The sequence below is a fragment of the Canis lupus genome, chromosome 15 (genome assembly GCF_003254725.2).
Source record: "Canis lupus dingo isolate Sandy chromosome 15, ASM325472v2, whole genome shotgun sequence".
In the NCBI taxonomy this organism is placed as follows: Eukaryota; Metazoa; Chordata; class Mammalia; order Carnivora; family Canidae; genus Canis; species Canis lupus.
Window position 1 is genome coordinate 44,643,799 of NC_064257.1, and position 14,374 is coordinate 44,658,172.

Sequence of the window (14,374 nt, forward strand, 5' to 3'; positions counted from 1 at the left end):
AAAAAGGAAATAAACTTAAGGTGCATTCACTTCTCAAAAAAAAAAAGGGGGGGGGGAGAATGTGGTCCTGAATGGGGCTGTCCTAATCCAGCAGCCTTTCCCTATCTCTGCTTTTGCAACCAATCCAAGATGCAGGCTCTTTGGTAAAAGAGGAGTTCTCTGGTTGTGAGGAGGTGTATTCACTTCTTGGGTGGAGCAGAATGCTTTTTTTAAAGTGGATTTAAAAAATCAATATTTGGTTCAAATCTTTACCAGTTAATAACTGTGTGATTTAACCTCTCTAAGCCTCATTTATTTACCTAAGTGAAATTAATGATACTGACTTCACTTTTCTTATCTCTAAAATGGTGACAATAATGCCTACCTCTTAGGATAGTTGCAAGGGTTCAAGGAGGATAAAACCTGGTGTGTAGGAAATGTTCTTTAAATATGTTTTATTTTGGGATTCCTGGGTGGCGCAGCGGTTTGGCGCCTGCCTTTGGTCCAGGGCGCGATCCTGGAGACCCGGGATCGAATCCCACGTCGGGCTCCTGGTGCATGGAGCCTGCTTCTCCCTCTGCCTATGTCTCTGCCTCTCTCTCTCTGTGACTATCATAAATAAATAAAAATTAAAAAAATATGTTTTATTTTTTGTATATTACTATTTTCATTAGAATTCTTCTTTTTAAAGATTTTATTTATTTATTTTAGAGAGAGAGAGAAAGAGAGAGAGAGAGAGCATGAGCAGAGGGAGGGGCAGAGAAAGAAGCAGGTTTCCCGCCAAGCAGGGAGCCCAATGTAGGGCTCCATCTCAGGTCCCTGGGATCACAACCTGAGCTGAAGGCAAATGCTTAAGTGGCTGAGCCACCCAGGTGCTCCTCATTAGAATTCTTAAAGAAAGTTCCTTGGTATGGTAGATGATCAATAAATGGCAGCTATTCTTATTAACAGGCAACAGTATTGTATTGGTGCTGGTCTGTTGGTGGAATAGAGTGGGATGAAATGAGGAAAAGCCTAAATTCATATGCAAACATAAAAACAAAACAATACAAAAGCAGAACTAGAAGGAAAAAATCCTAGCCTGGTCAACTTGTTATTCAGAATGTAGTTGTCAGAAATCTTTACATTGTAAATTTGGCCTTTAGAAATTTTTTATTTTAAGATTTTCTTTTTTAAAAAAGATTTTAGGGATCCCTGGGTGGCGCAGCGGTTTGGTGCCTGCCTTTGGCCGAGGGCGCGATCCTGGAGACCCAGGATCGAATCCCACATCGGGCTCCCGGTGCATGGAGCCTGCTTCTCCCTCTGCCTGTGTCTCTGCCTCTTTCTCTCTCTGTGTGTGTGTGACTATCACAAATAAATAAAAATTAAAAAAAATACTATTAAAAAAAAGATTTTATTTATTTATTCATGAGAGACACAGAGAGAGAGGCAGAGACACAGGCAGAAGGAGAAGAAGGCTCCAGGTAGGGAGCCCGATGTGAGACCCGATCCTGGGATTCTGGATCACGCCCTGAGCCCAAGGCAGACACTCAATTGCTGAGCCACCCAGGAGTCCCTATTTTAAGATTTTCAAATGTATTTTACAGAGAGGAAGGGAGAGGTTGAGCAGAAATGGGGGCAGAAGGAGAGACTCTCAAGCAGGCTCCCTGCTGAGTGTGAAGCCCGACTCAGGGCTGGATTCCACAACACCTGAGTTCGTGACCTGAGCTGAAACCCAGAGTCAGACACTCAACTGACTGAGCCACCCAGGGGCCCCGGCCTTTGGATATTTAAAAAATTTATCCTTTACTGTTTTATTTTGTTTTGTTTTCACCAAAGTCCATTGGAAGAATCCTATGTTGACTGGGCCAATGAAGAAAGGGAAAGAGATTTAAATGCCTATTTATTTATTAGTTTGCTTTGTGAAAGAAAAGAACAGTCCTATTCAGGTCAAGTTCTTTATTCACCTCTGAAGAATTTTAATTGATCTTTTCTTCTGCTTTGTGGATGGTGCTTTGTCTATGTCTATGGTAGGGGAAATAGGACCAGGGGTGATAAGGACAGAAAGTAAGTATTCTAAATAAAGGGGGAAGATTCAAGGGACAGGGTCAAAGGCTCCAGAGCAGTTATGTTCCCCCTAACCCACTGGGAGTGATTTGTCTCTAAAAGCTATCTGCATGTTCCCTCAGTGGGGTTTTCCCCCCCTCTTATAGGTTTCAGTGGAGTTTGATTCAATATATGGTTAAACACCCAACCACTACTGTCTGGTGAGATGGTTGGAGCCAAGGAGGGTCAGCTGAGGACTCCTAAAACACCACATCCCTGTGACTGACACAGGGAAGCCTGGGCAGCCAGCAGGAATTGCACCTCTGAAAGTTTGAGCCTCTGCTAGGGATACTGCCATATAGCGGGGCCACTGGACTATGAGCAGAGGCCATAGGGGAATGCTGATTTGGAGGCACTTATGGGATTGTTGGAAAGTTCTGGCAAGCCAATATGATAATAGTTCTCCTCAGGAAGTGAAGCTCATAATTTCTCTCTCTCTTTCTTTCTATTTATAATCTATCCTATCTATCATCTATTTCCTTTTTCACCTATCTTCTATCTACTATATCATCTATCTATCTATCTATCTATCTATCATCTATCATCTATATATCTATCATCACATATCATCTACCTGTCTACCTCTGTACATGGGTGTGTATGTATGGTGGTGAGATGGAGTGGCATAAGGTAAGTTTAGGGACACTGCTATTTTTAAACCTGCCTCGAATTTGCCCCTTATTACTCAAGGAGTGGTGGCAGAAATCATCTTCAGAGACCATCCTTTTGATTGGAATAACACTGTAACAGACTTCCTTATTGTTGTTAAGCGAAGATAGGGCCACGCTTCCATTCTGAAAGAGAAAGATTAAGACAGAGAAAAGCTAAACTGCTCTCAGAGATGTGTTCATCAATAGATTTTTTTTTCTCTAATAGGCTTCCTCAGAGGCAGGTGGAGATGAGTGGAGTGGGAATGAAGGGGATTCCTAGGGAGGAGAAGTGGACTTTAGCATCATGGTGGTAGGCAGTTCAGAGTGGAGTGTGCTTATAAGGCCTCCCTTTGACAAGGCTATGACCAATTGGCTATGGGAGTAATGATATCAGGTTTTATATTTCCTGTTTTTTGTGGTATGACTCCTCAGGTTGTTCTCAGACCCTTAGTAAAGTTTTATCACACTCTATGGCTGGTGTTAGCAGGGTTGTTAGAATAAAGGGAGGAGATGGTGTCCACACAGGGCAGACAAGTCACAGGGAAATGAGATCAGGTTATGGCAAGAGTTGATTTGTAACAGTAGCTAAGCAAAAGCCACAAGCTTCTCCCATAAATCCTCAGAAATTCTTGGGAAAGATCACTGGATACCTCTTGGTCACACAGAATGGGATTCAGATTGTTGGAAGGGAGATACTCTCATAGCTACTTGCCACTTGGCAAACTGTGCAGTACATGGACCTGCTTTTAAAGCTCAGGGAAAGCTCAGACACTGCATGAATCTTAAGAATTAGAGCCCTGCTCAACTATGGCAATAAAGCAGGTTAGAGACTCACTTTCCCAGCACCCCAACCCTTGGAGTGGAGTAATGGGACTGGGGTTGATCAATCAGGCACCTTCCTGTACCATGAATTAAAAGCTATGAGTCACTAAAGAAGGGCAGTGGAGAACCCATTCTGGAGAATGAGGATGGCTACAACCTCCAGTTCCCTGGGGCAGGAGGGAGTGGGGCTGGTAGCATTTGTTGGTGCAGATTCTCCAAGAAGCAGATGTCTACATGAGATTAGAGCTGCAAAGATTTATTAGGGAAAACAGCTCTGGGGGACAAAGAGGGAGTGGGAATTGGTGGAGAACCATTAGACAGAAAGGCAGGTGTGACAGTTGTGAAAGAAGGGAGGAGGAAAAGGGTCTCAGACAGAAGCACAACTCAGAAAATCTTGGCCTGGCCAAGGGAACATCGCCAGATAAAAGTCACTATATTCATTTCTTATGGCTATAATGAAGGAACTGAAGCTTAGGGGCTTAAAGCAACACAGATTTGTTGTCTCACAGTTCTGGAAGTCAGAAGTCTGCAATGAGTCTCACTGGGCTTAAATCAGTGGGTCAACAGGGCTGATTCCTCTGGAGGACTCCAGGGGAAAAGCTGTTCCTTGCACTTTCCCACTTCTAGAGATTGTCAGCATTCCTTGACCTGTGGCTACATCCCTCCAATCCCTACTCTGCTCTCCTACTCTCTTCTTCTAAGGACCCTTGTGACTATCGCTGGCCCATCTACATCACCCAGGATAAGCTCCATCTCAAAACTGTACCAGCCAAGCCCCTTTTGTCATATAAAGTAAAGTCCACAGGTTCAGGGAGTTCAGATGTGAACATCTTTGGGAGGCCATTTGTCAGCTACCATAGTTGCCCTTCAGGGGAACCCTGCATGGGGCAGAAATGGGACAGCACCAGTGTCCTGAACAGCAGCCTGGGAAGCATGACTTCAGTGATGGCAGACCAGCAGCTAGAGGTGTGTGGTCAGCTCTGCTCCCATAGGAGCTTCTCTTGAAGATCTGAGCAGTATCACTCCATGAACACCACACAGTCTACCTGGTTTCCTGTGCTGGTGGCAAGAGTGCAAGCTCTGGGGCCCAGTGTTCAGTGGTACCAGAAGCAGTGCTCTCTACTTAAGAGTCCTGAAATTATGATTTTCTCTTTGGTTCTGGACTTCTTTTCTTCTGCTTGTTTTCTGAGACACCTTTTTTTTTTTTTTTGCTTTTTAAAAAAAAAAAAGATTTTATTTATTTATTCATGGGAGACACAGAGAAGTAGAAACATAAGCAGAGGGAGAAGCAGGCTCCCTGTAAGGAGCTTGATGAGGCAGGACTCGATCCCAGGACCTTGGGATCACACCCCAAACTGAAGGCAGGCACTCAACCACTGAGCCACCTAAGCATCCCTTTTCTGAGCCTTCTTCTCAAAATCTCCTGGTCTTTCTGTGAGCTTGTTAGTCACCTTTTAATACATTTCTTTTCTACTTACAACCTGAATCAGTGTGATGGGTTACTGCTTCCCAATACTTATATTCCCCTTTTCCTTTTAGTAACAGGATGTCCTCCCCTGAGCTTCAGCAGGACAAATGGCCACAGGGCTAGAGCCTTAAATTTCCAGTCTGCTTCATAGCCAGGCATGGCCATGCAACTAAATTGTCATCAGGGAAGCATGAGCAGAAGTCATGTTTATAATTTCCATATCATTTCTTCAAAAGGAACATGCTTGCATTTCCCTTCCGTATTTTCCCTCTTAGGGGCTGAATGGGTATATTCTACTGGGACACTGGCTTTGACTTAGTGAATAGGAGAAACATTTGAGGAGATGATAGGATAATTCAGAGAAAGAACCAGGCTCCCTGGGTGACTTCATAGAGCTGAGCCACCTATCTACCTTGGATTGCCTGAATTCTCCTGGACTGTTATGTTGTTTGAACCACTGTATTTTGAGGTCTCTTTTGAAAGCCAGCGAGCCCGTTGTAGGTTTAGTATAACCTGATGAAAATAGTCTGTTTCTGTCTTATAACCCCCTGACTAGTTCAGAAATAGAAATTGGAGTGATTCCAGCATCCCAAGAAAGAGGAGAGGGAAGGATTCAGGGATTAATTTTCTGGAAAGTTGGGGATGAGGGCAGAAAGTCCTAGTAATAGTATTCAAGAATAAGAATCTGTTAGCTTATGGCATGCAGAGGTGAAACAATCAAGTTTGGGGAATCCAAGCAGCTAATGCTATTGAATAGAACAGAAGGAAAGAAGCACACAAAGAATGTGGGGAGGAGGTGGGGATGGTTACTAAGAGCAATCAAGAGTAGCTTATAAAGAAAATAATGACCTCAAATCACTAAATTCTCAGCTCAAAGCATGACTAGAAAAAAAGGGGATCATATATAACTATGCTAAAATAATCCATTGCAGCGAGGTCAGAATTACTGTGAGGCAAATGCAATGGTTAATTACGAAGTTTGCTGTGATCTGTTAAGTTCTCAGCTTTGTGGATAGAACACTGAACATAAGAAATGTGGAACCCTGAGAAGAGAAATGGGGTTGTATGAAAGGATTCAGAGGCCTCACACTATTTTGATCCCCCACTGCACTGGGTCTCTTGGTGGGGAGTGGCGGCACAGAAGAACATGTGTCCATACATAGCAGTCCACAAAGCATTATAAGGACACTAGCTTTGAAAAATTCTACTGAATTTTAGCTACAGAAAGCAAAAAGCCTTAGTCTATGTCCTGATGAGAATCAACTCGCTGAAGAAGTTGTTCTTGCCTTAGTAGAAAATCCTGTAATAACCTCTCTGAGGACTGACTCTACAAGGAAATGTCAATTCTTTATTTCTAAGCTCCCAAAATTCTTCACTGTCTACAGACCTATAATTAAATGGCAGCATGCCTTGGGTGGGGGGGGGGGAGCAATTACAAAGTCAAATGTCAAAGCAATAGGCTTTATATAACAAAAGAGTCAATTTCCCCCCTTTATCAAAGTATCTTTGGAACATTATTAGGGAATGGATTCAGGGGCACTAGGTCAAGGAGGGGGATAAGACACATTTAAATTAAAGAGAATTTGTTTTTATCTTGGTGGGGGGTGGTATTCTAGGGTTCCCACTAGGTCCTACCCAAAAACTGTTCATCAAACCCATCTAACATTTATGAAGAGACTGCTAAGACTAATGACATAATTGGATATTGGAAGCAGAGAGTGGTTTAGCATCTCCATGTAACTTCCTGGTTTGACTGGAGTAGAACACAAATGGATCTCAGAGACCCCAGTGGATTACTGTAAACTCAATCAGATGATGACTCTAATTGCAGCTTCTGCTCCAGATGTGGTCTTCTTCCCTTATGGGGGAATTTCTAGAACCTATGTTTGAAGGGACTGGTTAAGTTTATTCTTTTTACTCTATTCCAGGTATTGGCAGACTTTTTCTGTATGATGCCAGATAATATATATGATATAATTAACATATGATAAATAATACACTAATATTATAATTATAATATTATATATCATACATAATTTAATATATGATTGTAATACAAGCTTTGCAGATCATATGGCCTCTGTTGCAACTATTCAGCTCTGTCTTTGGAAGACAAAAGCAGCCACAGACCATGCACAAACAAATAGACATGGCTGCATTCCAGTAAAATTTCATTGACAAAAATAGGCAGTAAATGCCCCGGTAGCAACAAGCACATCTTGTGCCCAGATCTTGGGCATAATTCTAACATATTTCACCAATAAAAAGAAAGACAGCTTCTTGGAAGATTGTCTGATTCTAAGACTGGATTAAGAAACACACAACACAAACCAAAAAGTGGGCTCCTGGTTGGCTCAGTGGTTGAGCGTCTGCCTTTGGCTCAGGTCATGATCCCTGGATCCTGGGATCAAGTCCCGCATCAGACTCCTGCCGGGAGCCTGCTTCTCTCTCTATGTCTCTGCCTCTCTCTCTCTGAGTCTCTCATGAATAAATAAAATCCTTAAAAACAAAACAAAGCAAAAACAAGAAGTAAGGTGTTCAAAAGAAAAAAATCACATTGTGGGGGATATGTCAAGGGTGCCAAATGAAAGAGCTCCCAAAGGCTAAAGCTGAAACAATCTGAGCAACAAAATAAAGTAGTATTGGATTGTAACCCAAAGTATTAGGTAAATATCCATGAACCCATACCGATAACAAACAAAAGATTGAATAAATTAGTAAATGAGAAGAAGAGACAATGTCTCATGCAGAAAAATTCTAAGCTTATAGATTCCCTACCCTAAAGGAGGAGGAGTACAACTCTCCACTCTTTAATTGTGGGCTGAGCATAGTGATTTCTTTCCAAAGAGTACAGTATGGAAAGACAGGAAAAAGTAATTTCACAGTAGAGAAATCTGACAAACAGTAACAGTAATAGTAAAATAGTACTATTTTAAATAGTACTGTTACAAATAGTAATGCTTTAGCCAGGTGATGGAGGTCATCATCAACCGTTGTGAATCAGATTGATAATATGTACCTTGATATAATGTGATAAAAATGGCATTTTAAGTCTCCAAAATTCTTCCCAAAAATCCATAATCTCAGTCTTATCATGAGAAAATTATCAAATTCCAATAGAAGGAGATTCTATAATATTCCTGATTACTACTCCTTTAAACTGTCAGGGTCTTCAACAACAAGGAAAGTTTGACAATCTGTCATAGCCACAAGCAACCTAAGCACATATGACAACTAAATGTAATGAGATATCTTGAATGGGATCCTAGAGCAGAAATGAAGAATGTTAGGTAAAAATTTGGGAAGTCTAGATAAACTATGGGCTTTATTTAGTAATAATATATCAATATTGGTTTGTTAACTGTAACAAGTGTTTCATTCTAATGTAGAGTGTTAATAATCGAAGAAATTGTTGGAGGGGGAGTTATATAGGTGCTCTCTATACAATGATCGATTTTTCTATAAATCTAAAATCATTCTAAAAAATAAAGTGTGTCAATAAAATAAACAATGAACCAGATTTTACCTTCAGACTCTACTTTGTTGTCCCCTGAGCAGAGAAAATAGCCCAGTTTGCTTTCCCCTATTTAGTAGAGCACCTTTACTCTTTTGCCTCAGGGTTATGTCAATTTTCAGGTTCCATGTCAGAGTACAGTACACAAGCACTTTGAACATCTCATTATCCTATGCGTCATCATAGTGGTACCCTATATCGATGGTATCATCAGGCACAGAGCTGAAATGAGGAGGTATCCAGATGCCTTGCTTGGTAAGATACATGTATGCCAGGGAGAAGGAACTGTGTCCTATAAAAAGAGACAAAGGGGCCTACCACTTCAATGAAGTTTCCAGGAGTCTTAGAGTCCTGGGCATAGTGGAATATCTTCTTCAAAGAGAATGGAACATATTGTAGGCCCTGCTTATTAAAACAGTACAATGTGGAGATCTTTGAATTTTATTGCATTTGAGCATGTTGCTCTGAGCCATTTACAAGGTGATCTGAAGAACTGCTAGGTTCTTACAAGATGTAAGGAATACAGAACAGTCTATTATCTCAGTTAACAGGGCTGATTTTAAGATTACAGAAGAAAATAAGAAAACCCAGAAAAAGTAAAAATAACCCAAACTAACCCTAGAAAACTAAACATAAAATGTTACTACTCTTGAGCATGTAATGAAAGCTCTCACAGTGTGTCTATCTAATGTCTTGACAGTGACCTTGACAGCTGGCCATGTTCATGATTCAAGTCTTCCACTCTGCTTAGCTCCACTTATTATTTTATTCTTCTAGAATGAATTCTCTACTCTTTCTGGCTTCTGTGTCTGCTCTTGTTACTACTATAATTGAATGACTATTTTTTCAAGATTTATTCATTTGAGAGTGAAAGAGAGAGTGAGTGGGAGCGAGCACATAGGGTGAGGGGGTAGAAGCAGAGGGAGAAAGAAATTCAAGCAGACATGCTCTCAGCACAGGTTGGTGGGGTGTCTCTTGAAACTGAAATCAGACCTGAGTTGAAACCAAGAAGAGTTCCAAGCTTAACCGATTGCACCAGTGAGGCGCCCTTTGAATAACTATTTTTAATCTCCTGTATTTATCTCAAGATTTTTTGTTTACTCAGAGCTTCCACTACCAGGCAGTTTTTGCTTACTTCCTTCTTTGCGTGTGTGTGTGTCTCTTGGCCTCTCCAGCCTGCTGACTCTCTCAGAATGCTTTGTACTCAATGTCTCAAAGAGCTTCTGGTTGGGCTCAACTCTTACCCAACCTCCTTTTATGACTGAGCTCTTGTACTGTGCTCCCTCATAGGCCTCTAGCCAAGTTATCATTGGCTAACAAACACCCATCTCTGGTCCAATCATCTGTGGCCATCACTGTGGATGATACCACAGGATACCACCCCACTGACCTATGCACAGAGAGGTCTTTCAGAAGAGGCTGTGACTGTGGTAGACACACTAAGCTTCTCAGAATGGGAACTTATAGCCAGGAGACACGAGACAATTTACTTTGCTGTTTTGATTACGGAAAACCCCAGCCTTTAGCACTTTGAAGAACTAAGAGGAAAAAGAAACTCCTAGTTATTTCAAGTTGGCAGATAAACTAGAAATTTTTGATGGAGAGGAAGGTGATTTGGAAGACTTCCAGTTAGTGTACTTTCTGTTCCCCTTTCACCGCTTATCTATGGAAGGTTTTCCTCACAGTGGGTACTCTTGGTTTATGGTGAGAATATGAGTAGGGTTGTGGAGCAAAAGAGCACAGTGGCTCTTAACCCCACCAATACAAGTCTGTCAGTGGTGGGAGCCATACTGTGAGAACGCTATGGAATTACAATTAAGTGGGATACTTTGTTAGTTCCTATGTGAACTGGCTCCTCTGTACAATGATGAACTATTTGCGCGCTCTCTCTTTTTATTAAAAAGTTAACCTGAACTTGGGAACTATGTTTCACTCATGGAAACCTACTCATAGAAATACTCAGCACAGTTGAGTTGAATTCTGAGTCCTAGCACTCAATCTGCAGGCCTCCTCAGTCTCTGCACAGACCGCAGAGCTCTGTGAAGTGTGACTGAGGAGAGCCCATTTTTGGATTTTTCTCTCTGAGTGCCTACTACAGCCAGCTGCTATCAATCTTTGGATTCATCCCTCTTAAATTTTATGATTCTCTCCTTATTCATTCAAAGTGAAAGAAGAAACTATTCCCCTGATTTATTTTTTTGGAAAGGCTTTATTGATTGTCTTTTCAATAACAAATGAGTTTCACTGATATTCCCTATTATACCCACAGACACTCCTTATCTGTTGTACTTTTGTTTTGCATTAACATTAAGAGAAAAGGGAATGAAATCTTCTTTCAATCACCACTACATTAGCACTTATTATGTTTGCAATTTCAAAACAAAAAATTGATAGAATTTAAAATATAAACTCCCTAGACAAGAACTTCTCAAATAATCATGACTTCTTGTCTTCAGTGTTGAACTTTTAATTTGGAAAGAGAAAGCCTGGGTGAAGTGAAAATACTTCAGAGACTCAGAAGTCATATCTCCAAAAAGCAATCATATATTTTATTTTTTTTCCAAATGAAAATGGCATCATAACAGGCTTAATTCAAGTTAATATCTAAGAAAATATCAGCTTCGCGTTTTACAGAGCTTCAATACCCAGTTTCATTTCACTGCAAGGAACTATAAATTTTATTGGACAAGCACACAAAAAGCCTGTCATATTATTCATCACCCGAAGAAGCAGGTCATAGAACAGCAAAGTAATGTCACTAACAAGAAGCAGTTTTCTGTTGTAGACAGCAATTCTTACCCTGTCATGGATTTATCTTATTATTGACAGCAAATTTGGCTGGCATTGACCAGAACTGGTGCTTTACCCAGGCCCATAGCAAAGCTTGAACATGAGATAGGCTTATACCACACTCAATGTCAGTCACATATTTCCTCCACTCAATGGCACATCCCTCTTCTGATCTGAATGATTAAGGAGGATGTTTAAAACACAGACATTTCTATGCTTTTTTACAGAGTGGTCAGTAAGTACAGTTTCGCGATGCTCCGACACTTGTATGGGGAGATAGCTGGTACCTTAATATGATTAATGGGAGCAGTATTTACTGTAATAAATGAAGTTTGCCATTGGCCACTAGGCATTTGTTTGTGGCTAGCTAACTTTCCATTTACTTTGTTCAGAAAAATGCCAGGTCATTTAGTACAAGAATTTGCTGTGCTCACAAATGACCCCATAAGGAGTTGAGATTCTATTTTTCTAGTTCTGTTATTTCCATCATCTCTTTAAGGTATGTTGTATCATAAAGCTTAATGCAACTCTTGTTTTTTGAAGTCACTTGAGGGATGAGATAACTATGAGAACTGCGGATATATACAGAGGTGGGTAACTGATAAAAGTTGCACGAGTATTTGGGCTCAGGGTATGCAAATCAGGAGAGAGTGGGGTGTGCCCCCTCAGTGAGCAAGTGCATGGTTGAAGACTGCTGAGATTGGAAATCTGTTTGGAGTCAGTGAAGGGACTGATGAAGTAGACAAAAATGATACCTGCCATTGAGGCCCTCTGGATAATAGTGAATTTGGGCACCAATTCCACCTGAGATCGGGGGGTGGGAAATGAGGTCTCTTGAAAGGAAAAGCCGACTTTTCTAGCTGGCCATCAAACAAGATTTGGAAAAAAGGAGGAGGACCAAGAAAAGTGAGTCAATACTCTTCCTTCTTCCTGAAATGTATTGCTTATCACCATCCTTTTGTTCAGTTAACCTCTCCTCCTTCTCCTTCTTCAGTTCCCAGTTTCAGTGTCACTTCCTATATTACTCGTAATGCTGTCTCTTTCCCTAGAATTTTTCCACTATGGTACTTTTCAGTTTGTAATTATATATAATTTGAGGATTGATTTGATTGAGGGCTATTTCCTTACTAGATTGAAATTTCTTTCATTCAATAAGTAGTCACTGAACACTTACTATGTGTTGGATATACCAGGTGTTAAAAATATTTCATAAATTAATAAATGATTAATAAGTGATTTATGTGAGAGTTTTATTTCTAAGGGCTCAGAGCTATTGAAATACCCAAAAGAAAAATGAAGAAACCAGTGTTACATTTTTGTAGGACAGCCTAATATCCCTGGAGAGAAGTTTTGTGTATTAGATAAAGAAATACTTTCTTCAAGTAGGTTCAAAGGTAGAACTTAAGCAAGACTTAGAAATTTTAGAATGGAAGAATCTAGACTGAATGTGTGGGCCTGGAGGTCATATTTGAAGGGACCTTTGGGAAGGTTTTCACAATGCCTCTAGATCCAAGGTATATCAAGACAACCTCAAGTCTTATTTGACAAGAAGCCACAGTATTTTTATTTAAAAAGTGGTTTTCTCTGTAGACTGGCCTAGATAAGTCAGTCTCTATTTTCTATTATTGTCAAGAAGTATGAGGTCTTGAGATCTTACCCTACTTGCAAGCTAACAAGTTGGTCTGCCACAGTTCCATGAATGCGGGCCGAAGACATGAGACTCCTAGGTTGGAGAAAAAGAACTTGAAAACTCCCAGCACAGCAATAAGCATGAACATCAGCATACTTTGCCAATTATCCTTGCTCCCAAGTCTTAGGAGAGTGATGCAGATAGATGCCTGCACATGCAGTGGTTGCATTACAGGATAGGAATCCTGAGCTTAGGGAACTTGAACTTTTATATTAAGCAGTAAACTATGCCTGATCTTTGCTCCAGAGGGAGACATTATCTTTATTGTCCAAAGCTGTAAGCAAACCTACCCTTTGCTCTTCTTTATCTTCTGAGACTGTTTGCTACACAAACATCTTTGAAAAGATAGTCTGGAATTAAGGGCAGTTAGTATCTGTTTTCAAGGTGGGCAGGAATGCAGCAGATCAGTAGAAAATGGCCTCTCAACAATACCCACCCCTTATTTTATACAGTCTTGGCTTCTGGAGAATTTTCCCATTAGCATGTCGCAACCCGGCTACTCTTAGTAATCAGAATGATGAAGGCTGGGACTAATTCCATTGACTCTGTCCCATGTAGCACTTGGGAGGCTACCATAATTAGGCCTGTTAGTAACAAGATTCCAAGCAGCTGGATGAGGGCAACCTAGCTAGAGTACTGACCACAACCATGCCGCCTCCGAGTTCTGGGCCAAGCAGCCTAACAAATCTCAGAAACCTTCAAGCCCTACCTTAGAGAGTCATGTGGCTTTTTCCTTAAGTTTCTGCTTTGATCTTTCTATTTGGCCATGGAATTACTCCAGGTACAGCAGGATATGGTATTCATTTTGCATATTCCTCCATGGCCCTTGAGGAGGAAGTTGAGGGCAAGTCTGTCATTTGTAACAAGATTGGTCAGTGAGTTGAGGCTGAGCTAAATGCCTTTGAGGGCTCCAGTGGTATCATTGATCACTTTAGCCACAGTAAAGGACAAATTTTATACTGCTTTTTCTAATTGAATGATTCCTATTTCCTATTATAGTGATAATTTCTTGATAGTGTGCATGCATAACAAGATATCTATTTGGAAAGCAACCCCAAGTAACCAAGAATAGCCTCATTTTGGAGAGGTCTTCACAGTCATCTGAAGGCTATATTATCTACAGATGGTATTTCCTTACACACTTAAATGTCTCTTGTGACTTCCTGTTCAAAAAATGTAAGTTGCCATATTTTGAGGAAGGAGCAAGTTGATACTTGGATTCCACACAAAAGCTACAGTCTTGGGGTGTGCATGGTGCCCTGGAAAGAAATTTTTGTTTACAATTTTCAGGCCCAGAAGGGATCTACATCAGATGCGGGCACAGGTTGACTGTGCCTGTAATGTGACCTTCTAGCCAATTGGTAAACAGCAGTCAC

At 40.8% G+C, this 14,374-nt stretch overlaps 1 protein-coding gene across 1 annotated transcript in view; it reads left to right on the top strand.

The window, feature by feature from the left end:
• The first annotated feature begins 2,679 nt into the window (after positions 1–2,679).
• LOC112654641 (14-3-3 protein zeta/delta-like) overlaps positions 2,680–14,374 on the top strand; it is a 49,092-nt gene continuing 37,397 nt past the window's right edge. The window contains 3 exon segments of the mRNA XM_035698980.2: positions 2,680–2,694; positions 4,239–4,502; positions 8,641–8,773. Coding sequence (XP_035554873.1) covers positions 2,680–2,694; positions 4,239–4,502; positions 8,641–8,773 — 412 coding nt within the window.